At 48.2% G+C, this 23,972-nt stretch overlaps 1 protein-coding gene across 4 annotated transcripts; it reads left to right on the plus strand.

Annotated features, from left to right (window-relative positions):
• Positions 1-8,345: 8,345 nt before the first annotated feature.
• On the plus strand, positions 8,346-23,790 carry LOC139012425 (patr class I histocompatibility antigen, A-126 alpha chain-like). Of its 4 annotated transcripts, XM_070418397.1 has the most exons (11): positions 8,348-8,596; positions 16,727-16,846; positions 18,011-18,160; positions 18,460-18,557; positions 18,737-19,081; positions 19,305-19,580; positions 20,166-20,441; positions 20,561-20,710; positions 21,146-21,178; positions 21,300-21,347; positions 21,501-23,790. In XM_070418397.1, the coding sequence occupies exons 4-11, from the start codon at positions 18,485-18,487 to the stop codon at positions 21,503-21,505; spliced, it is 1,206 nt and encodes a 401-aa protein (XP_070274498.1). In that variant the 5' UTR covers positions 8,348-8,596; positions 16,727-16,846; positions 18,011-18,160; positions 18,460-18,484; the 3' UTR covers positions 21,506-23,790. The 4 variants fall into 4 exon arrangements, with proteins under 4 accessions (XP_070274495.1, XP_070274496.1, XP_070274498.1 ...); XM_070418394.1 differs by lacking the exon at positions 21,501-23,790 and having other exon boundaries at positions 8,346-8,596; positions 18,812-19,081; positions 21,300-21,443; XM_070418395.1 differs by lacking the exons at positions 16,727-16,846; positions 21,501-23,790 and having other exon boundaries at positions 8,346-8,596; positions 18,812-19,081; positions 21,300-21,443.
• The last annotated feature ends 182 nt before the right edge of the window (positions 23,791-23,972 follow it).

Consider the following 23,972-nt stretch of genomic DNA (forward strand, 5'->3'; position numbering starts at 1 on the left):
GGGTGTCCGTGAGGATGTTTCCAGGAGAGATAAGCATTTGACTTAGTGGACTGCGGAAAGCAAATTGTCCTGTCAGGGTGGGCAGGCACGATCTAAAGATTAAATTCTCTCTCTCTCTCTCTCTCTCTCTCTCTGATACATTTCCCATCAGGGCAGAGTGTGAGAGGAGAATAGAGGTAGAGGCGGTGGGAAGAAGGGGACTGGCCCTGACACATGTCTCCGATATCCAGCAATCCCTCCTCCAGTGTGCTGAATGGGAGGCTCAGGGCAAGGGGCCGAGTCCCATAACTGTTACTCCAAAGTGGCGTGTTCTGTGCAGCAGGATGTCGTGGGCACTTTGACTGAAACTGGGGCCCAAGACGGCTGCTGTCCATTAAAAGTGTCCTCTTCTGCCAAGAAAGCTGCATCAAGCACCAGCTCCAGCAGAGCTCTACTGAGAAATAGCCAGGGTCCTGAGCCTTGTGCAGCTGAAAGGCAGAGCAGCCGCTGCTCTGGCACGTCTCTGCCACTAGAGGGCGGGGCAGAGCCGCAGCTCAAGCACTGGATGCTGGGAGCTCCTTGTTGGGGCAGCTGTGGCTGTCAGGGACTGGAGCTGCTCATCAAACAGGCACAGAATAAAGTATCCAGCAAGGAAGGTGTTAGGGTTTGGCCAGTGATGTGGGCTGGAAAAGAATTCACAACTGAGAGAACAGAGAGAGGCCGGGAGGAAATTTAGTCTACTTTCCAAAGGAGGTAAGGGCCTGTGTATTGCTAGTCAACACAGGCAGGAAATAAAGGATCTCCTGCTCTTATAAAGCAGAGGCTTTTTGCTAAGGGACAGTGAGGGGAGGGGAATTCTATTGAGGGTGAGCAGATATCCGGGGTTGTCTTGAAAAGTTACATTTTCTCTGCTTTCCAGGAGACAGTCTGGAGATGTCCTAAGGAGGTGTCTCATCAGTATTTTCCCCACCCCCTGCATCCAAGCCTCTACAGCTCAGAGCAAAAGAGGCTTGTTTGAAGGGGGCAGGGGAAGGGAATTTTCTGCTAACTTGAGACTCCTTGGTGCTAATTTTCCCTGAGTTGTGACAACAGTAGGTAGGAGGAGGGGGGTGCAAGAATGTAGCCTAGAGAGTAGCTTCTCTTGGTCCTGCTGAGCTGTTGGAATCAGAGGAACTAAAATTTGGGGTTTAATTACCAGGAGCTTCTCATAAATTGTGGAAGGCCACCGCAAAGAGAAAGGCCTTTTTCCTGTCCTTACAGCAGGTACCTTTACAATTTCACCAGGAGAAGAATAGAAACTAGAGGGAAAGGGTGACATTTGCTTTCAACAACTTTGAGTAATGAGACTTCCTGCCGTGAACAGGACAGTGGGCTCCTGTAGAGATGAGGAGAGAAGGGAATGTGAGGTCATCTGTGAAAGTGGTTTCCCTCACCAGGCACAGGGCACACGTCCACTGCAGGGATATAAGTCAGCTGCTCCGGGGCCACGCTGGCCTTCCTGGGTCCCAGGAAGCACTCCCAGTCACTCCTCATACTTGCCCCAATGTCATGCAGCAAGCCCTAAGGGAAGCGTAGACATAGGGCTGTTTCACACTGGGACCACCTCATCCTTTACTGAACATTTCTCCCCTGAGCACAGCGCTTTGTAAGAGAATTAAAGCAAGGGGATGTGTGCTCTTGCTCTCTGAGAGTTTCCACAGAGTCCTGGACAAGCTGGAAAGAGTTTCGGGCAGGGTCCCCACAGGAAGCAGGTGGCATGCCCACCTTAGGGTAATTCACAGAGGGTTTATGCACTAATGTGTGGGAAGGTGCAGGGACCCAGCAGAGAGCATGCAGGAAGGAACCCAGAGCTTTAGCAGCAGAGCAGTTACTGCCCCTGAATCTGGGACAAAAGGAGGCAGTAGTAATGGGGAGGCTACAGGAGAGTCATGAAGAGAAGGCCTCCTTGTGAGGAACTGGCAAGGTGGCAGCCAGCCCCAGCTGACCCCACAGGGAGCCCAGGGGAACACCGTCCTGAGAAATGTGTCGCCTGTCAGTTTCCAACATCACAGAGGGCACTTACACAAACCAGATGGTAAAGCAACTGCACACCTAGGCCATAGGGTGGAGCCTGTGGCTCCTAGGCTACATACTGTACAATACGTTACTGCAAAAAACAACACAGGATTAAATCAAGCACAAGAGAAAATGATTTCATCAAGGGATATAATAGCCATGAGATATATGAGGCTGCTGCCAGAATAACACTTCTACAGCAAACATTTTTTCATAAGTAGAAAGAGTAGACTCTAAAATAACAGTGACACTGGGAAGGTGGTGGTGGGGGTATGGATGGGGACTGATTAACCGGGAACTTACATGCATATATGCACAGCCCATGGACTCAGACAATAGAGTGGTGAAGGCCTGGGACGGGCAGTTCCAGGAGTAGGAGTTCAATTGTAAAAGAAAACAAAGGAAACATCTGTAATATTTTCAACAATAAAAGTAATTTTAAAAAATAAAATAAAATAAATGAAATCTGTAGAACAGTAAATACATAAACCAGTAGTATAGTCACCCATTATCAAGTACTATGTACTGTGTGTAATGGCATGTACCATACTTTTATGCCACTGGCAGCCCAGTAGGTGGTTTCCACCAACATCCCCCAAAACACATGAGTAATGTGTTGCCCTATGACCTTATGGCAGCTACAGTGTCCCTAGGCAATAGGAATTCTTCAGCTCCATTGTAAGCTATGGGGCCTCCTTTGTACATGTGGTCCCTGATTGACAGATACCTCGCTATGTAGCCTGTGACTCTAACAATGCTGGCCTTACTCTCTTCCCTCCCTCCAGGTCCTTTTGGGGTCCTCATTGGCCAAGACTAATGGAAAGCCAGAGGGCCAGGGATTCGGATGGGAGAATCCTTTAGGTCAGACTTCTGGGGAAGACATCAGGCTGGACATAATCACGCTCACCTCAGATAAGCCATTTGCACGTCATCCCTATGGTGCATGCAGAGGCTCACCTGGGCTCACTGCAGCCAATCTGGTTGGTCGCCAGAGAGTAATGAGGGCCGCTGGCTGGTCTGTGGAAACTGTTTCTTCCCAGGAATCAGAATGTTGAGCAGTTGTTCTCAGTCTGTGTAGTTCTTTGCAGGTAATCTACCTTTTCTCTTGCAGTTTTTAAGAGCGTCTCTTTATGTTTGATAACGTGAAATTTTATTATGATGTGTCTTGGTGAGGATTTCTTTTTATTTATTTTATTTGAGGCTCCTGGGGCTTCTGGAATCCCTGGAATATCACATCCTATCAGGTCACTTTTGGAAAATTCTTAGTGAATATCTTCTACCTCATTCCCTTTTCCTCCTTCTGGAACTTCCATGTTGGATCTTTCTGTTTTGTTTGTTAACCTGTCTGTGATATTTATATTTATTTTGTCTCTCCAGAGTGCAGTCTGTGTAGTTCTTCAGCTCCTTCCAGTACACCAGTGCTCTGCCTGAACCCAACCTGCTGCTCAGGACGTTCACTGAATATGATTTTCATTGTTTCTTGTGTGTTCAGTGAGTGGGTGTACAATGTGCTTCTGTTTAAATCTACCTTGTCAGTGGATGGTCTTTTCTCTAGTCACAATTCTCATTTCTTTCTTCAAAAATGTGAGACATGTATGTTCTAGAAACACTGACTTCAATATCTGAAGCCTCTGTAGACTTGACTCCTCAGCAGGTTATCTCACCTAACGCTTACTTTTGGGCCTGGTTTCCTTTTTATTTTTAAAAAATAATTATTTGGATTTTGAGGTCAGAGTTCTTGGAACCTCATTTGTAGGAATGCTCTGATAGCTGGTGTTGGTGGTTTCTCTAAAAAGGATTTGTATTTGCCTTGGCGGGTACATGGGGGATGGGCTACTACCAGCCTGTGGTGCAACCTCACCTTCTTGGTTTGGGTTTTTGGAGGCCATGCAGATAGGGTGTTTGAACTCCAAACTGGCATGGGAACTGTCTGCTGTTACACATTCTTAATAGAAGTGTTTGTTGTTTCTCATGTTATTAAGAGGAAAAGGAGAGACCAGCAAGGTTCCCTACTTTTAATCTTTTTGGCATTCTTTTGGGATTCTGGCTAAATAGGGGCACCCACATATTCACCTTGCAAAGTCCCTGCCTGCTTTTGCACCCTGTCTTCCATGTAGCCCTGCATCTGGTATATTATTAAAATCAAACTTCTAGGTCCCAGCGGCTGTCTTTAGAGCAGCCTGTGGCTTTGGTGCACAGTTTCCTGTGCATTTTGTTTTCTGTACATTTGCATGCATGGATTTTCCTTTTTCCCTTCTCAGTTGTTGTTGTTTTAATCCTCACCCGAGGATATACTTCTACTGGTTTTAGAGACAGAGGAAGGGAGAGAGAGAGAATCATCGACGTGAGAGCCAAACATGGATCAGTTGCGGCCAGTAAGAGCCCCAACCAGGGACAGAACCTGCAACCCAGGAATGTGCCCTGACCGGGAATCAAACCTGCAACCTTTTGGTGCACAGGACAACACTCTAACGAACTGAGCCACCTGGCTGGGCATTCCCATATCAGTTTTAACTCTTCATTTTGAAAAATCTTCTAAACATAGATTTTTAGACTTGTTTTCTGTAATATGCCCAGAAACTTTCAGATCTGAAAAAAAGAAATCTGATATTAGTTTTTGTTTTTAAACTTTGTGCCAGGTACTGTCTAAATACTAAATGAATTATTTTATTTAATCCTCAAAACAATCATATCAGGAAGGAATGATCAATCTCACACTTTATAGAGGGGCAATGAGGCTCTGAAAGAATAAATAAGTTGTTCAGAATGGCATGGTTATTAATTGATGAAGCCACAGTGAACACAGCTGTCTTAAAGCATTGGGGACTGTAGTACAGTGATGGCGAACCTATGAACTCATTTTTTTGGTTGATTTTTCTTTGTTAAATGGCATTTAAATATATAAAATAGATATCAAAAATATAAGTCTTTGTTTTACTATGGTTGCAAATATCAAAAAAATTCTATATGTGACACGGCACCAGAGTTAAGTTAGGGTTTTTCAAAATGCTGGCACGCCGAGCTCAAAAGGTTCGCCATCACTGATCTAGTACATGGTAGCAGATCTCTTCATCCCTAAGCACTTAACCAAGTAGTTTGTTTGTCTTTCTTAACCAAAGTCAAACCTAAAGTAGCAAGTCTCCATTGGAGTTCAAACAGGAAAACAGCCATTACAAGCCTTACAGGGGTGTGGGGGCACAATTGACCTCAGAGCTCACAGAATGGGAGGGGATTTGGGGTGGGGCGGGGGGTGAGGAAGATCTGGATGGAGAGCTGTGGGACCAGAGAAACAGTCACCCAGGGGCTGCAGCACCAGCTGGGCCCACGCCTGGGGAGCATGTGAGAAACTGCTTGTGTTGGCTGCTGAGATGCGACTGTGGGAACTGTCACCACCAGAGGCCCCCAGTCCTGTGGGCTTCAGCCAAGGGCCGGCTGCTGTGGGCAGGTCAGACTGGCAGCTGGGAAGACAGGCTAGACAAGGCGCAGAGGACAGCGGGACGAGCTGCCTCTTGTCTGTGGGTCACAGTATCCGAGCACCACAGCCCCCAAGAGCAAAGGCCTCCTGCCCACCTGATTTCATAGTCGTCATGTTCAAGCTTCTCTCTACTTTTACCCCGATGTGTGCGTCTCCAAGCAATACGGATTATCTTGAGTTTTATGTAAATATTGAATATTTAATACAAATAAAAGCATGCCATATACACACATTTGACGCTGTGTTTTAGCTCAGCAGTATGCCTGACAAGTCATTATATGTATCTGAAGAGTGTTCATCTGTGTTGCTGTGTAACAGAACATTGAATAAGTGACTCATACTTTATATTATCCTTCCACTTGTCGTGGCCATTGGTTTGTTTTCAGGGTGTGGAAATTATAAACAATGTTGCTTTCAGTTTTCTTTTATGCTTGTGTATCTCTCAAAGGTATTCATCTAGGAGTGCTCTGTGCCCTGGGAGGTGGCTCTCGCTGTGTTACTTTATGGTATGAACTATGTACCTCAGTGCTCCCCGCCTTCTGGAAAACTGGGAGCATTAGAGCATTTATCTCTTAGCCCAATGTATGCCATAAGCATCTGCTGATTGGCCCACATTCAGGGTGACTTGGGAGGCTGCCAGCTCTGAGTGGGATGGGGACCTGGCAGGACACGGCAGCAGATCCACATCCCGGTGCAGTCAGCCTCCATCCAGCAGACCCCCCGGCGCTGGGGTTAGTGGTGTGAAAGACACTGTGTGGAGCTGAGCCAGGCACCAGTGGAGCAGCACAGTGCTGGCCCCAGGGGTTCTGGGTGAGGCCCCACCATCCACAGCAGACACATATCCCCCTTCAGAAGCTGCTCTGGGTGTGTGACTGGGACCTGAGAAGACAGAGCATGTGGCCATGGGACACCAGCAGCCATGGGACTACAAGTGCCCACATGCCTGGGGTTCTAGGTCCCCCATGAGGTCATAACTCCACAGGCCACCAGCCCATCATAAGGTGGACAAGGAGCATCGATGGCTGAGACTGAATCACATCAGCACCCACCAGAAAACACCCTCCCCTGATGAGGCTCTGAGCAACCAGGCAGACAGAACGGCCTCAGCCAGCCTGCATCACCGCTCAGCCCAGGACGGGCAGGACGGGCCCAGGAAAGGAGGGACCTCATGGCAGAGATGAGGGCCAGCAGCACTGACTCCCTCTTACCAGGGACCTCTGTGTGGTGCCGGCTTCTCAACAGGAAGAGTGTGAGGGCCCAGGACCAAGGGGTGGAAGCAAGGTGACCCCACTGCCCATCACTCAGCATCACCCACTGGGGATGTTGCACTTCCTGTCTCCACATCTCTGGGCTCTCCAGGGTAGGAGGTCCAGGTTCTCAGAAGTGGGGGTGCTCTACAAGGGGCCACCCAAACTATATTATGTTTGTCACCAGGGAAGTGTGGACTCCAGGGAAGTGTGGAGACCAGTAGGGGAGGAGTCCCCTCTCCGTGAGGCAGGAGGAATGACCCTGAGCCACAGGGTGTGGGGCTGCTGTCACTCAGTGGGGGCAGGAGGAGCATGTGGGGAACCCGGTACAGGACTTCCCTCCTGCTCCCTGTGCCTGTGGATGGACATGCACAGCAGCCCAGCATGAGGAGGGCTGGAGTTCCAGGACCCAGACCCCTCAGGAGGAAGGTTTGGGTCACACCCCAGGCAAGTCATAGGGGTCCCACCCCTGAGCTGGGAAATCCATGGCAGCCCCTGTGCAGAGGCCCCCTTCCCACCGGCTGTTCCCCGACAGTGACCAGGCACTGCAGGGACCCAGGCAGCCATTCCTGGGGTCAGGGCCTCCTCTGATGCTGACAGTGGCTCAAGGACTGTCCTGTGGCCTCGCTCAACGTCACTGAGATCACCCAGTAGTGACCTAAGACACGTCTAACAAACCTCCTCTTCCTGACCATCGGGTTGGATCTGGGTCTGCTGGCTCGCCCAGCGAGTTCTGGCTCCTTCTCCATATGCTCTGACAGGTGTCCCCCTGGTATACACTGCTGAGGGCAATCCCACCTTAGAATCTGCTGCTTGGGGACTCGGACTAACAAAATCATTCGCATCTCTCTGCCAGCGATCTCTTACTCCATCGGGTAACATCCTTCTCTTTCCCCAATCTCTCCACCAGCATCGGCTCCCTTGTGCTGGCCTTTGTATTGTCTTTTTGAGGTAACAGATGCTTATGTTTCAAGCCACTGAAGTTCAGGGTAGTGCCTTGCTCTGCAGTGAATAAGTCACAAGGCTCTCTTTAGTTTCTTTTAGTCTGCATCGCTGTTTCCTTGCACTTGGAAAATGTTACCTGCACTCACTGTTTCTGTGGGAAACTGATATAGGGTTAAGCCTCGGACTGACCTGCTGGCAAAGTCACAAACAAGTCCTAGCTTAAAGGGCACAGTCCTCTTAGCATAATTAAGCTTGACCTTATAACACTCCCTAGATTTTTTTTTTTTAAATATATTTTATTGATTTTTTTACAGAGAGGAAGGGAGAGGGATAGAGAGCCAGAAACATCGATGAGAGAGAAACATCGACCAGCTGCCTACTGCACATCCCCCACTGGGGATGTGCCCGCAACCATGGTACATGCCCTTGACCGGAATCGAACCTGGGACCTTTCAGTCCACAGGCTGACGCTCTATCCACTGAGCCAAACCGGTTTGGCAACTCCCTAGATCTTATCTGGGAAGCTAATGGGCTGAGGAAGTGCAAGAACAGTGTAAACAAGTGAAACTCACAAGAACTGTGTAACTATGGTAACCACTACCCTGTTTACCCCTCACTATAAAAAGCTTGGTGAGGCCTGAGCACAGTGGAAGTCCTTCCTCTTGAGTTGGACTTACTTGCCTGGTCCCCCAATATTCCCAAATTATCTCGTGTCTTTTCTTTTTCATTTGTTGTGTGGCTCCTCTTCCAGACCCGAACCCTGAACCACGCAGGACGTGGAGGGAAACACTTACGACATCTGGCACCTGTCGGGAACTCTGGAAGTGAAGGTTTCGCTAGAGCGAAAAAACGAAGTTTCACTGGTAAAGTGAGGAACAAAGAATTCACCATAAAGGTAGGAAAATTCACCGTAAAGGTGAGGGGTTATTTCACCGCACACAAACGCCCACAATCAGCTACAGTGGTCCGGAGCTGTAGGCGGTGTGGGAACAATTTCTCAATCAGGCTAATGGGGCAGGATTCGGCTTTAAAAAAGTAGATTGGGCTTTTAAAAAAGTAAAACTTTATTATAGACTTTTGAGTTGCATGCTTAAGTAGTTAAAGTTTCAGAAGGTAATCTCATAGTTTTTGCATGTTGTTATAGAACATAACTTTTGGGTTTTCTTAAAAAAGGTACATTAGATCTTGAATGTTTGCCAAAAAGTCAGAACTTGAAAAAAGGTCAGCAGCAGGAAAAAAACTGTTTTTCCTTGTGAAACACAGTATTTCATTTACTAGAGCCTTTGAGAGAGGCCAAGGAGGATAAATCTCCCCCCCTTACACCCTCCGCTCCTAAAGAGGAGCAGAAAGAAAAGAAAAAAATGGGAGGAATGGCCTTCATGGCTCCCTCCTCCTCCATGTCCTAATTAATTCTCCGTTAATAGAATCACCTGTGTTAAAAGGCCAAATTATAAAGAAATTGGAATATTAAAGGGTACTCTTTTAAATCAGGCTGGAAAAAAAGAGCGCCATGGTCATCTTAATATGGTTTCTTGTTCAAATTAAAATCTTAATTTGTATTTGGAATCTAAAATCTGTAATAAGAAATGAAACCCTGCTGCCGAGTCCGCCTCTGGTGTGGAGAGATTCAAAGGTGGCAGGAGAGAGCAGAGCTGTAAGCTCTCCCGCAATTAGATTACTTAATGATTTGTTTAAAAATTACGGGAGAACATCTTATGACAACCAAACTTTGGCTAGGATAACCTTGGGTGCTAGCCATAACTTTGGAAAGCGAAAAAGGACAAAATTTAAATACTGTGTTTTCTATTAAGCATGATTTGGGGAAAAATATGCCATCTGAGTCATTTGCTGAAACTCCCCCCAAAGCAGGATGTGGGGGAAACGAAGAAGGGAGCACATGGCGATCCAATATGGACGCCCCCTCCCCAAGTATTCTAATTTGAAATCTCCTTCTCGTAGTTGAAAAGTTTTACAAAATTTAAAAATGCGTCTGGGATTTCTGTGCACGTGTAAAGAGAAAAGCTGGCTTAAAACTAATGCGCACAACTGTCCTGTTTTTGGACATTTAGATGGAGTTTTGAGCTGAATTGTCTTTACAAATGTACAGAATAAACCCCAAGACTGATTATTTCCTAAGAAAAATGGTGTATTTGACCCAGGGAAGAAATGCAGGCTGGTTCTAGCAACAAGATTGTTATTTTTCCATAATAAAGTGATTTTTTAAATGTTAATAAAGCCTGTTCCAAAGTTAATCTTAAAAGCCTCAAAGAAATTCAGTAAAATTGTCTGTTACAGAAAATTTGCCAAAGCAACTGCCTTAAAATAATAATTGGGTTTGAATCTAAAGACTTATACCTAGGTATTTTGAAGTGAAATAATGCTGAAATATTGATCTGAGTGTGCCTCGTACTAAATCTAGAGGACAGAATTAAATCTATTGATTATGTCTTGTTTTTTTTTTTTTTAATATATTTTATTGATTTTTTACAGAGAGGAAGGGAGAGGAAGAGAGAGTTAGAAACATCGAAGAGAGAGAAACATCGATCAGCTGCCTCCTGCACACTCCCCACTGGGGATGTGCCCGCAACCAAGGTACATGCCCTTGACCGGAATCGAACCTGGGACCCTTGAGTCCGCAGGCCGATGCTCTATCCACTGAGCCAAACCGGTTAGGGTTATGTCTTGTATTTTTTTTTTTTTTAATATATATATATATATTTTTTTTATTGATTTTTTACAGAGAGGAAGGGATAGAGATAGAGAGTTAGAAACATCGATGAGAGAGAAACATCGATCAGCTGGCTCCTGCACATCTCCCACTGGGGATGTGCCCACAACCCAGGCACATGCCCTTGACCGGAATTGAACCCGGGACCCTTCAGTCTGCAGGCTGACGCTCTATCCACTGAGCCAAACCGGTTTCGGCTATGTCTTGTATTTTTGAAGTTTATTCTTAAAAATGTTACTGATTGAGAAATGCTAAATATTTAACTTGCCAGCTAAAGTTTTAAAGTTCTGGTTAAATAAATTGGGAGAAATCATATAATTATAGTAAAATTTCAACATTTGTCTAATTGAAAAAAGAGGATAAATTCTGTAATCCCAACCGAAATTTTTAAAGACAAAGATCAGTTTAAATTTAATTGATATCTCTTAATAATTATAAAAGGTATATAATCTTTAAATCACATATACACATATATATTTGATGGTCTTTCAAGTTAGATTTCAAAACCATAACCAAGGAATGACTTTGAGACATTTCACAGGCCCTGAAATGCTTTCAAAAGTTTATTCTCTCTTCTTAAAGGATTTTTTAATAAAGCCAATTTAATATACTTGAAATCACATGGAAAGCTTTATCAAATATAAATTAATAAATATATTTTAAGTTTTTGCCTGTAAGAAAGGGCAAAACAAGTTATTTTGTTTGATATTTCTTAAAATACAGCAGTAGAATTTTAAGATGTAATTTAAAATAACAAAAGCTCCTCGCCGCTGCATTTTAAATTAGGCTGGAGGTGGGGCAGCGTTTGCACCTCGTGTATCAGAATAAAACGTTACTAAATTTACTAATCTTTGTAAGCAATTGAATCCTAGTAAAGTAAAATTCTTCTAAAAAAATTACTGAAGGCTTCCCATGACCCCTCTGTATATGCAAATAAGCCAAAAGGGAATGCTGTTTAAAAATATTTTAAATTTAATAAAAAGGAGAAATTTTAAAATTTTGTAATATCTTCCACAAATATTTATAGGATAATCTAATGATTTGCTGTTAAAATACCAAATCTGAAAGTATAGCCACCATAAATGTTTAATGACTTTGACTTGAAATACATGGCCTTGCGGCACTATCAGTCAACATCCAGGAAGTAACACTATAGGTTACTTAGTGTAAAAGAAAAAAAAAGATTTCTTTTTAAATTGAAGTTCTCCAAGTTTACTCAGCAGGAGGAGGATGAGCAGGACAACAAACAGCCTGGAGACCACCTGGGGCATGGTAAAGAAGATGGTAGAACGTCTTTCTTGCCATACTAGCAGTAATCATCTATACGGTAATATTACCTAGGGCAAATGTGGAAGTATTTCAGACTTATACTCCTGACCCTTCATGGGTAAGAACCCTTACGAGGGGCAAGGAAACATATGGACAAGGTATTATTACACAGCTGTTGCCACCCACGTTCCCTTTTGTATGACTCTAAATGAAGCCACTGTTCCCTGTGTGTAAAATTAAAGAGAGGTTTTTGGCCAGCCTGTGCCGGGAGCTGGTCCATCCTTGCTGCTTGACACAGTCGCTGCAGGAAAGAAACATCTGCACAGCATATGTTTCAAGGGACCTGGCATATATAGCATATTGTTCTTAATATGTTTGCTCTCTTTAGCGCCATGTGTTTTAACCAAGGTCACCTCTCCGAGAAAGGTTGTTTCCCCAGGTGGGGATCTTTCCCTGAGGTTAGGGAGGGGATACAACCCCTTAATTAAGTGTCAGGCGGGTAGTTAAGCTACATAATCTTTACTCCCTGGAATGGAGATAAGAAACGCCCTAACCTTTGTAATAGAAATTGACAGGATTAAAATCGGCTGGTATAAATACGGATGTAACAAGACAATAATCATCTGATCCTCGTCAGCTCCTTGTCAGCTCCTCGTCAGCTCCTCGTCAGCTCCTCATCAGATCCTCATCAGATCCTCATCAGATCCTAACCAGAACCTAGCCAGAGAACATGGCAAAAGATCCTGGACAGAACCTGGCTACAGAACTTCACTGGAGAACCTAGACAGAACATGCTGGAGAACCTGGATAGAACCTGGCGACGTGCCGGGAGCCGGTCCATCCCTGCTGTTTCAAGGAACCTGGATAGAACCTGGCTAGAGAACCTGGTGACTGAACCTGGCTGGAGAACCTGGAGAACCTGGACAGAACCTGGCTGGAGAACCTAGCAAGAGAACATGGACACAGCACTTGGTTGGAGATCCTGACCAGAACTTCGCTGGAGATCCTGGAGGGAGAATCTCGCTATGCTGATGAACTGAACCTAGTTTCCATGTCATTCCTTCTTCGCCGACTCCGTCCACACCTTTGGGGACCCCTGAACCTGTTGGGGTTGGACCCCAGCAACTGGCGCCCAAACAGGGACCCTTAGGTAAGCCCCCCATTCCCTTAGGTAAGCCCCACTCTCAGGACGGATAGGACTCCACCGTAGAAAGAGGGTGGATAGTCTTCACCAACTCCGTCCACACCTTTGGGAACCCCTGGAACAGGATTCCCCTAGGTAAGCCCCCCACCCCCATTGAGAACCCCCACATTCGGGACGGATAGGACTCCACCAGGGTGCTACAGACCCCCCTATAGAGGATAAGTAGGGTAAGAAGGTGGATAGTACAGAACTTAGATTGAGAAGATGTGCCATACTGAGTCCAAAGAAAGAAGACTCTGTATTGATCTTTAGATTAAGAAGATGTGCCATACTGAGTCCAAAGAAAAAAGACTCTGTATTGATCTTTTAACACATATGCTTGCTAGCAGAGGAGTTAAGGTTACTCCCAGTCAGATGGAATGTTTTGTACAAGAAGTATGTCCATGCTTTTCTGAGGAAGGAAAGGTGCCGGAAAGGTAAATGTAGAGGCATGGGAGAAGATAGGCCCAAGGAGCCTTATCCTTAACCCCACTGCAGCCTTTCCACCCCGGAAAAGTGCAGGATTGGAAAGCTCTCCCTGGGGTGATAGATCAGGACTCAGGTAATAGTGGAAAGCGCCAATCCTACTCTTAAAATGGATACAAGAGAGCATTTGGGGTTTTTCTTTTTAATGCCTGCCTTGGATTGAGTAAATGCATTACGTGCGTCACCACAATGGACCCAGAGGAGCTCCTTGTCCCATCGTTCCAAAGACTTAGAGTTGCCCCGATGACAGAAAAGTGGAAAAAAGAAGAAAAGAAAGGCTATGCAAGGGACTGAGGTGCCAACATGGGGTCAGCTGAAGAAGTTAACTGAGGCCCAACAGATGGTAGAAAAGCAAGAAGTGGAAGCTACTCTCTCAGCCAAGTCCGAGGACTCTGGGTAAATCAGCAAAAGAAACTTTCACTTAGCAGAAACTCACTTATTTCATCAAATGGAAAAACTTACTTACAGGAGCCTGGAAGGGACCTGATGTACTTTTAACCTGGGGGAGAGGAGATGCTTGTATATTTCCACAGGATGCAGACTCACCTGTGTGGATTCCAGACCGTCTAATCCGACCTTATATCACACCACCCTCCGTCTCCTCCTCATCCTCCTCCTCCTGGTATCATCCATATCGGCCAACCCAGAGGACACAGCTGACTCCGCCCTGATGGACCCTTTGATGCAGCCCTTCAACTCGCTGACGCTTTGGGAAGCCTGTCGCCAATGACGCTGCCCGCTAGCCAGATCAACAAGGACAACCAAACCACCAACTTGAGGACAGCTAAAATCCCTTGACTAAAGAGGCCAGCAACCTTCTACAGGAACAAGGCTCCTTGTGCGCTCCATCCACTATGTTTATAGCTATGCTGGCTATCATTGCTTGCCAGTCTTCTTCCGAGTCTTAAACAACCCAATCCGAGAGGTGGCCACTGATTTACATGCGCTATCATTTAAAAAATAAAAAAGGGGGAATTTGCCGGGAGCCGGTCCATCCTTGCTGTTTCAAGGGACCTGGCATATATGGCATATTGTTCTTAATATGTTTGCTCACCTTCTTGGCGCTATGTGTTTTAACCAAGGTCACCTCTCCGAAAAAGGTGGTTTTCCCAGGTAGGGATTTTCCCCTGAAGTTAAGGAGGGGATAAAGCTCCTTAACTAAGTGCCAGGCGGGTAATCACTTTAACTACAAACAATCATGCTTGAGCTACATAATCTTTACTCCCTGGAATGGAGATAAGAAACGCCCTAACCTTTGTAATAGAAATTGACAGGATTAAAATCGGCTGGTATAAATACGGATGTAACAAGACAATAAACATCAGATCCTCATCAGCTCCTCATCAGCTCCTCATCAGCTCCTCATCAGATCCACATCAGCTCCTCATCAGCTCCTCATCAGCTCCACATCAGATCCACATCAGATCCACATCAGATCATCGTCAGATCCTAACCAGAACCTAGCCAGAGAACATGGCAAAAGATCCTGGACAGAACCTGGCTACAGAACTTCACTGGAGAACCTAGACAGAACATGGCAAAAGAACCTGGCAACCGAACCTGGCTGGAAAACCAGAACCTGACTACAGAACTTGGCTAAAGAACCTACACAGAACCTGGCGGGAGACCCTGACAAGAGAACCCGACTATGCTGATCAACTGAACGCTGACCCCGTGCCATTCCTTCTTCGCCGACTCCGTCCACACCTTTGGGGATCCCTGGACCCGTTGGGGTTGGACCCCAACAGCGACGGAACCTGGCTGGAGAACCAGAACTTCGCTGGAGATCCTGCTAGAGATCCTGGCTAGGCTGCTGATCAACTCTACGCTGTCTCCGTGTCATTCCTTCATCGCCAACTCCGTCCACACCTTTGGGGACCCCTGGACCTGTTGGGGTTGGACTCCAGCAAGCCTGGACCCCAAAGAACGGGAAGAAACGGCTCAAGTACATGTATTATCTCTACTTGCTCCGGGGAAAGGTGCAGAAAATATAAGTGTGCTAAGGCACCCCCCCCCCCCCCCATTAAGCCTTTATGTAAATGGTCTTATGTATGGAATCCCACTGAGGAAGAAGTTAATTGGCAAGACTGTTATAGTAATTATCCTACCACCAGCAAACTTAATACTTTTTTTTTTCTTTTATAGACTGGAGCCCTTATGGTTCTCTGTATAGTAACAACCGCACCCTTAAATGGAAAGGGAACGCATCCTATCTATATGTTGAAGAAAATCACTCCATCTCATGGAGGAGACTTTGTTGGGCCTCAATTACAACATGACAACTGGCCTCTACAAAGTACACAGTTGAAATTAGCTGCTGCACTTGCACCTATAAAATGGTATAGTTTCAATTATAGCTCAAATAGTTCCATTTTTGCTTTACGAGGAACTCTCAATAAGAGTGTTTGCTACTGCCTGTGTGTTTGATCCATTTGTGCTCCTATCAGGCCCCATTCAGATGCATCTTAATGTTACAAGCCATTTGTATGAGGTGTCATACGCAGATTGTACATTATCCCATTGTATCAATTCTACTGTTCAAAAGAACTCCCTCATGATTTTAAAACAACCAGCTTTTGCTTGGGTTCCCACTAACTTAACTGAACCATGGGAACCTCATCAAACCTACGAACTGTTGCATGATCTAGTAAAAAATCTTAAAAAGACAAAAAAGATTTCTTGGAACGTTAATTGCAGGAATCTTTTGCCCTCGTAACGTTACTTACTTCTGTGGGCATTGCTGTTTCATCTATGGTACAGACTGTTCAGACCTCTCATTTCATACAACAGGTCAAGGAAAATGTAACTAAGAGCTTGTCTATACAAAAAGAAATTGACAGCCAGTTTAAAATTGAATTGCCTAGAGCAAAGAATATCCTTACATGATATTATTCTACAATGTCATTATGTTAACGTTTTTCTGTTTATTATTTAATGATCTTATGTAATGCAATTAAAATTTTAATACAATTGGTATTGCCCTAGCCGGGTTGGCTCAGTGGGTAGAGTGTCAGCCTGCGGACTGAAGGGCCCTGGGTTCAATTCCTGTAAAGGAACGGTACCTCGGTTGCAGGCTCCTCCGTCGCCCGGACCCTGGTCAATGCCCTTGTAGGAGACAACTAATCAATGTGTTACTCTCACATTGATATTTCTCTCTGTCTTTCCTTCTCTCTTCCACTCTCTCCAAAAATCAATGGGAAAATATCCTCAGGTGAGGATAAAAAAATATACAATTGGTATCCATCCATCCATCCATTCATTCAACAACAATGAACTTACTGTCTACTATGTACCAGAAGCAGCTCCATGTGATGGGAGCCAACTCTGACCCAAAGCCCCTGTGCTCCCATGTCTTACAGGCTAGAGGCTTCCCAGAGTGAGATGCAGCCACTGGGGCATTTTTAGAGATGAAACTGCACAACGTGACTCACATTAGTAGGATTGCTGACCCTGTGGGGAGAACAGACCCCGGGTGGCAGGTGAGGGGGTGACACTATTGCACAGTCAGGAGTGGGAGGGTGATAGAGACAAAGGGGTGAAGAGGCCTGAGAGGTGAGAAACGGAGAAAGGCTGGACAAGCAGGTGTGAGGAAAAAAAGTGGAGGTAGATGCCGGGGTTCATGTCCCAGCATCAAGAAGGGTTCAGGAATCTGGAAAAGGGGCTGCGCATAGATGACATAGGAATCCAGAGACTAATAAAGAGTCCGGAGACGAGTTATAATTTTGAAAGGCATTGGGGGTCAGAGGACCTTCAGCTAAAGGAACTGAAGAGTGTTGCTCCTTGCCTAGGACCCTTGCTTTTGTTAACACAATTTGTCCTAAGGCAAGGTGGAGATAATACACTTCAAAGGGTAAGGTTTCAAAGGGTACAGAAGCATTGTCAGTTTGGGGAATAGCCTACAGCTGTTCAGGTGTTTGGCCAGTAGGAGGCAATAACATGTAGATTAAGATGCCCTTTAACTGTCTGGCAGCCACAATAAGTTTCCTATTCAGGTTTGGGGAAATGCCTTTAGCCATTCCCAAAAGGTGACTACATGTGTGATTCAACCCTGTTGAGTCCCCAAGTCTCATCAACCTTTTGATGAAACTCTTAAAATTATGACATGCTGGAATTGGTCTATGGCAGGTAGAGATTCTAAGGCAGTGGAACACTCAGATTTAAATCTGCTTTATAGATCTATAGTAAATATACCTACAGAGCTAGCAGTGTGTTATTTCCATTTGGTACTTAATACATTCTGTGGGGCTGCCTAAAAACTAATTGTCACCTTATGTTAATCAGTTAAAAATAATAATGTGTCCCGATACGATATGCTCACTGCTTACATGTGAGTAATTCATAAGGATGGCAGGGCAGGAGCGCAGGTGAAGGCACTTTGACCCACTGCTCACCTGCAACTGTGAGGATGCACAGGCTCCTGCTGAAATGCACAGTCACACATGCTCCCTGGGCTCCTGTAGGGAGGGTGTGGGGGACTCACAGGGACAAGCTCAGGGCTGGGGAATGCAGGTCAGTTCACAATGTAACAGTCCCCAGTCACACACTTCCTGTGTGGGAAGGAGAGTTGAGGAGCTTTGTCACTCTGGCTGCAGGGCTGTTTAGACACTTTGCATATGAAGCATCTGAAATCACTCATTTTACAGATTAGCTTCCTGATGTCCAGGCTTCCCAAGACTGTGGTCCCCCTGCCCTTCACTGGTCTTTTCAGGCCCAACTCCTCCAGGATTACAGAGGAGACCCTGTCCTCCGCCTCCTCTCACAGGGAGTTCGCTCTCTGGCATCAAGGTCCCAGGGTGAGTTTCCCTCTAGAAGAGTCCAGGGCAGAGGTGAGGGTGGGAGGCAGAGAGCATTCCAGGGAGAGGGGTTCCAGGAGGAGAAGGGGAGGAAAGGGCTGGTCCCAGCCTGGGGAGTCTCCCTGGTTCTCACACAGCCCCTGGGCAGGACTGAGGGAGAAGGTGTGACAGAGAGCTCTCCCTGCAGGGGGAGGGGTCAGGGCAACGTCCCAGGTCCCAGGTCCCAGGTCCCAGGTCCGATACAGAAGCCAATCAGCGTCACCTCCATTCCCAGTTATAAGTCTCTTCGGACTCTGCAGGACTCAGACTCCCCAGACCTGGAGGATGCTGCTCAAGGGGTCCCCAGCCCACCTCCTGCTGCTCTGGGGGGCCCTGGCCCTGACCCAGACCTGGGCGGGTGAGTGCGGGGTCGGGAGGGAATAGCCTCTGGGGAGGAGCGAGGGCACCCTCGGGAAAGGGCGTCTCCACTACCACCGTCCCCCACCCCTCCTACACCCCACACCCCGCCCCGTCCTGACCCCTCTCTTCTCCGTCTCGCTGCCCCTGTTCCGTCTCCCGGGCCCTTCCCCTCTCCAGTCCCTCCGACCCCGGACCCTGAACCCGCGCCGGGAGGAGGGTGGCGGGTGTCAGCCCCTCCGCTCCGGCCCCCAGACCCCCACTCCCTGAGACATTTCTTCACCGCCGTGTCCCGGCCCGGCCGCGGGGAGGCCCGGTACCTGGAGGTCGTCTACGTGGACGACACGCAGCTCGAGCGGTTCGACAGCGACTTCGAGAGTCAGAGGTCGGAGCCGCGGGCGCCATGGATGGAGCAGATGGAGCCGGGCTATTGGGACCTGAGCACCCAGAACGCCAAGGCCACCGCACAGACTTTCCGACTGAACCTGCAGATCCTGCGCGGCTACTACAACCAGAGCCGGGACGGTGAGCCACGGGGCCCGGGGCCGGTCACCACCCCCATCCCCACGGACGGACAGGGGTCGCCCCGAGTGTCCGAGTGCGAGTTTCACCCCGAGGCTGCGGGCCCTGCGCTCCTCCCACCCAGAGTTGCCCGCGGGGATTTGATCGGGTTTCACTTTCAGTTTAGGTTCCATCTCCGAGGGTGGGGCGGGGCTCAGGGGACCGGACTGACCTCGGGGCGGGTCAGGGTCTCACACCCTCCAGTTGCTGTTGGGATGTGAGATGGGACCCGACGGCCGCCTCCTCCGCGGATATGACCAGTTCGCTTACGATGGGACCGACTACATCGCCCTGAACGAGGACCTGCGCTCCTGGACCGCGGCCGACATGGCTGCTCAGATCACCCGGCGCAAGTGGGAGGCGGCTGGTGAGACTGAGGAATGGAGACACTACCTGCAGGGAGAGTGCATGGAGTGGCTGCGCAGATTCCTGGCGATGGGGAAGGAGGTGCTGCAGCGCACAGGTACCAGGGGTCTGGGGCCTCCCTCCTCTCCCCTGGGGCTGAGGCTCAACAAGGGGACAGGACACAGGGTCAGTGTCAGACCCCCCTCCTGTGGGCCAGGAGACTGAGTCCGCCTGGCTTTTCAGATCCAGTGACGACCTCCCTTCTCTCAGGGACACCTAGGGGTGCAGTCTCTCAGGGACAATTAGAGGGGAGACCAAGCCTGAAGGAACTGAGCAGCGGTTCCCACTGACCCTGCAGTGGCTCTGGGACCCATGGGGGATGTGCTCTCTCAGGCCCTGCTCCCTGCCCCCTCACCCAGTGTATCTGAGGTCTGACACCGACTTTTCTGAGTCCTTTGGCCTCCACCCAGGCCAGGACCAGAAATCCCTTTCTCCCCCTGAGACCTGCCTCCTGCCCTGGGCTGTGTCACTCTGACTAGAACTTTCTAAAGAGGAGAGACCATCCCCAGATGCTCTGTCCAGGCTGGTGGTGTTTGTGTGCTCCCTGGCCCGGTGCCCTGTCCACGCTCAGGTGGTCACATGAGAGCTGCTGCAGGATCCCTGACAGTGCCAAGTCCCTGAATTTCCTCCCCCTTCTCCTCAGACCCTCCAAAGGCACATGTGACCCACCACCCCATCTCTGACCGTGAGGTCACCCTGAGGTGCTGGGCCCTGGGCTTCTACCCTGCGGACATCAGCCTGAGCTGGCAGCGTGATGGGGAGGAGCAGACCCAGGACATGGAGCTGGTGGAGACCAGGCCTGCGGGGGATGGGACCTTCCAGAAGTGGGCGGCCCTGGTGGTGCCCCGTGGAGAGGAGCAGAGATACACGTGCCATGTTCAGCACGAGGGGCTGCCTGAGCCCCTGACCCTGAGATGGGGTGAGGAGGGGCGTGGGCACAGAGCCTCTTCTCAGGGAAGCAGGGGCCTGTGGAGGACTTAAGTGGGGTTGGGGCTGAGGCCTGGGAGTCAGGCCCCTCACCTCCCCTTCCCTTCCCAGAGCCGCCTCCTCGGGCCACCATCCCCCCTGTGGGCCTGGTTATGGGCCCGGTCAACCTTGGATCTGTGGTCCCTGGAGCTGTGCTCACTGGATTTTTGGTCACTGGAGTTGTGGTCACTGGAGCTGTGATATGGAGGAGGAAGCGCTCAGGTAGGGAAGGGATGGGGCCTGAGTTTCTTGTCTCACTGGGGGTTGCCAGCCCAGGTAGAAGTGTGTTCTGCTTCATTAATGGCAAGTACCATCCCCACACGTGTGGTTGCCCATGTGGGGCCCTATTTGCTGACACTCACTCCTTAGTAAGACACGTGTGGAAATGAGGGACAGATTCATCACCTGATGATTCTAGTGATGGGGCCTGGCTCCCAGCACTCCCAGGTCAGGGTGGAAGGTCCCTGCTGAGGACAGACCTCCGGAGGGTGCTTGGTCCAGTCCCCACACGTGTAGTTTCCTCAGGTTTCCTGATCCTGCCCTGGGTCTGTAGTCACAGTTCTGGAAACTTCTCTGGGCTCCAGGACTAGAAGTTCCTTTAGGACCTCATGGCCCTCCCTCCTCCCTGTCTTCTCACAGGATGTTTTCTTCCCACAGGTGGAAAAGGAGGGAGCTATGCTCAGGCTGCCAGTGAGTATGGAGGGTGACCCCTGAGATCCTGTGACAGTACAGACTGGATCCCATAGGGGACCTCACCCCCATAGTTCCTCTCCTGGGGGCTCTGACCCCGTCATGTTTTGTTTTACCGCAGGCCGAGATGGTGCTCAGGGCTCTGATGTATCTCTCACGGCTTCTAACGGTGAGACCCTGACGATAACAGGGGTTGGTGCAAAAGGGAGAGGACTGAGTGATGGGGATTCTGTGGGACATAGTGAGCCTGTGGTGGGCTGTTGAGAAGGTCACTGCTTACAGCCACTGAACTGACTTTGTTCATGATCATTTCCTTCCACAGCATGAGGCACTTGTCGGGGACTAAGTGATGGGAGATCTGTTCACGCTCCCACTTTGTGATTCAAGAACCTCTGATTTCTTTCTGCAAACGGCATCTGAATGTGTGTGTTCCTATCAGCATAATGTGAGGAGGTGGGAGGCTGGCCCACCCCTGCTGGCCACACCCCCTCCCCAGCCTTTCCTGTCCAGTAGAGGTGGGGCTGGGCCCTCCCCATTCATTTTTACTTCCTGGTGCACTCAGCTGCAGCTTCTTACTGCCTGATTGAAATAAGAGTCTGGATATGCCTTCTTCTTCACTTCTTGCCATGAAGGGGTGATGGGTTCCTTAAAGGAGAATAGCCCAGCTGTTGTGCCTCAGTGGCTGAGTGTCCACCCAGGAACCAGGAAGTCCCGGTTGGATTCCCTTTCAGGGCAAATGCCCAGATTTCAGCCCAGTTCCCACCAGGATCGTGCAAGTGACAGCCAATGGATGATTCTCTCTCATCATTGATGTTTCAATCTGTCTCTCCCTCTTTCCTCTCTCTCTGAAGATCAATAAAAACATATTTATGGAAAAAATTAAAGGAGAAGATCCTAAAATTTGAGAGGAAATAAATGGACGCACCAAGAACTTGTCAGGTTCTGTGTGTTTGCTGTGCTGAGGCTGCTGCAGGGGGGACAGGAGAGGCTGTGAGGACCGAGTGTGGTCAGAGCTGTGCCCAGTTGGCTCCCTGGTCTCTTCAGCTGGGTCACCTTTCTGCTCCTTTGTTCTACCTTCAGAAGAACCTTGTCCCACCAGGACTTTCCATCACAGGGACTCAAACCTCACCAGGCCTTGTAAATTGTCCTAATGAGGAACATCTCCAAACCCGTGGGCAGCAAGGCCTTCCTGTGTCCAGGTCAGCCTAGGCGAGGGGTGGGCAAACTTTTTGACTCGAGGGCCACAATGGGTTCTTGAACTGGACCGGAGGGCCGGAACAAAAGCATGGATGGAGTGTTTGTGTGAACTAATATAAATTCAAAGTAAACATCATTACATAAAAGGGTACGGTCTTTTTTTTTTTTTTTAGTTTTATTCATTTCAAATGGGCCGGATCCGGCCCGCGGGCCCGTAGTTTGCCCACAGCTGGCCTAGGCTCAGGCCTGGATCCTGCCCTCAGCCCTCATCTTCTGGGACTGTATTTGTTGTTTCTTTGTTTGTGTAGAGGATTGTGCCTGTTTGTGTTCTTGTTATAAGTTTGGGCCTCATTCTTCTTTTGAGTGTCCCCTATCCAACATCAGCCAGATGTGACTTGTCTGTCATTGTGCCCACAAGGCTCAGGGGTCCCTGCACATGGTATGGAGAGATGAATTTTCAGTCTCATCCTGCTCTTGGCTTCTTCTAAGATTTCATTGTTCTTTCCATCTTTTCCTAAACTCTCCAAGGAACCAGGTCCTGGAATTAACAGGGAGGAGGGGTCCTGTAATTGGTCATATTAGATAAGCTCCTGTTGGTATTCTGCTCTGCTCGCCCACCCTCTCTCCCTGCCCTTCCCTCTAGCGCTGGCTGAAGTGGGAACCCTGGGATTTCTGAAGCAGAGTCTCCTGTAGATTCAGGGAGAGCCGCTCTGTGGGAAGAGCAGCTGCCCTGATGTCAATGTGAGAGCTCGCTGTGCTGTAGCTGCCACAGGACAGTTGTGGTCTTTACACTGGCCATTCATAAACCAGTATTAGTTGTGTGCCAGATGTGTGACAGTGTTTCTGCATGTGGGGAACATTGAAGGAAAATCAGAAAAGCTGCTTTCCTGTGGGACATACATTGGGTGGGAAGAAACAGAGTGAATGAAAAAGCACAGTAAACAAGGAAGGCGTCTGTGTGACAAGGGGTAACTGTTGTGGGAAAATACGCCATGGGGAAGGCAATCCCAAGTGTGGCTGTGAGGGACATGGAACATGGGTGTTTTTTGTGGGGAACTGATATAGGGTTAAGCCTCGGACTGACCTGTGGGCAAAGTCATAAACAATTCCCAGCTTAGAGAGCACAGTCCTCTTAGCATAATTAGGCTTGACCTTGTATAAAGCTCCCTAGATCTTACTCGGGAAGCTAATGGGCTGAGGGAAGTGCAAGAAGAACAAAAACAAGTGAAACTTACAAGAACAAAAATAAGTAAAACTTACAACAGTGTAACTTACTGTGTAACTATGGAAACCACTACCTTGTTTACCGCTCACTATAAAATAAAGGCTCAGCTTGCCTTGGGATCCTCTCTCTGTGGCCTCAGCCAGGCACAGGGAAGATCCACGGAGACTAAGGAAAGCTAGAGAGTTCTGAACACTGTCTCTGTGTAAAACCTTCTTCGCCGACTCCGTCCACACCTTTGGGAACCCCTGGACCTGCTGGGGCTGGACCCCAGCAGTTTTTTTGGTTTATTTGTGTGTTTTTTAAATATATATATATTAGGGGCCCGGTGCACAAAAGTTTGTGCACTGGGGAGGGGGTTCCCTCAGCCCAGCT

This window comes from Myotis yumanensis, unplaced genomic scaffold (assembly GCF_028538775.1).
Source record: "Myotis yumanensis isolate MYYU_CA2020_CCGP unplaced genomic scaffold, mMyoYum1.0.hap1 SCAF_6, whole genome shotgun sequence".
NCBI lineage: Eukaryota > Metazoa > Chordata > Mammalia > Chiroptera > Vespertilionidae > Myotis > Myotis yumanensis.

Coding starts and splice junctions, on each gene's coding strand:
- LOC139012425 (XM_070418394.1), top strand. CDS start 18,485: ATGCTGCTCAAGGGGTCCCCAGCCCACCTCCTGCTGCTCTGGGGGGCC. Junction 20,711..21,145: donor ATGGAGGAGGAAGCGCTCAG/GTAGGGAAGGGA, acceptor TTCTTCCCACAG/GTGGAAAAGGAGGGAGCTAT. Junction 21,179..21,299: donor GAGCTATGCTCAGGCTGCCA/GTGAGTATGGAG, acceptor GTTTTACCGCAG/GCCGAGATGGTGCTCAGGGC.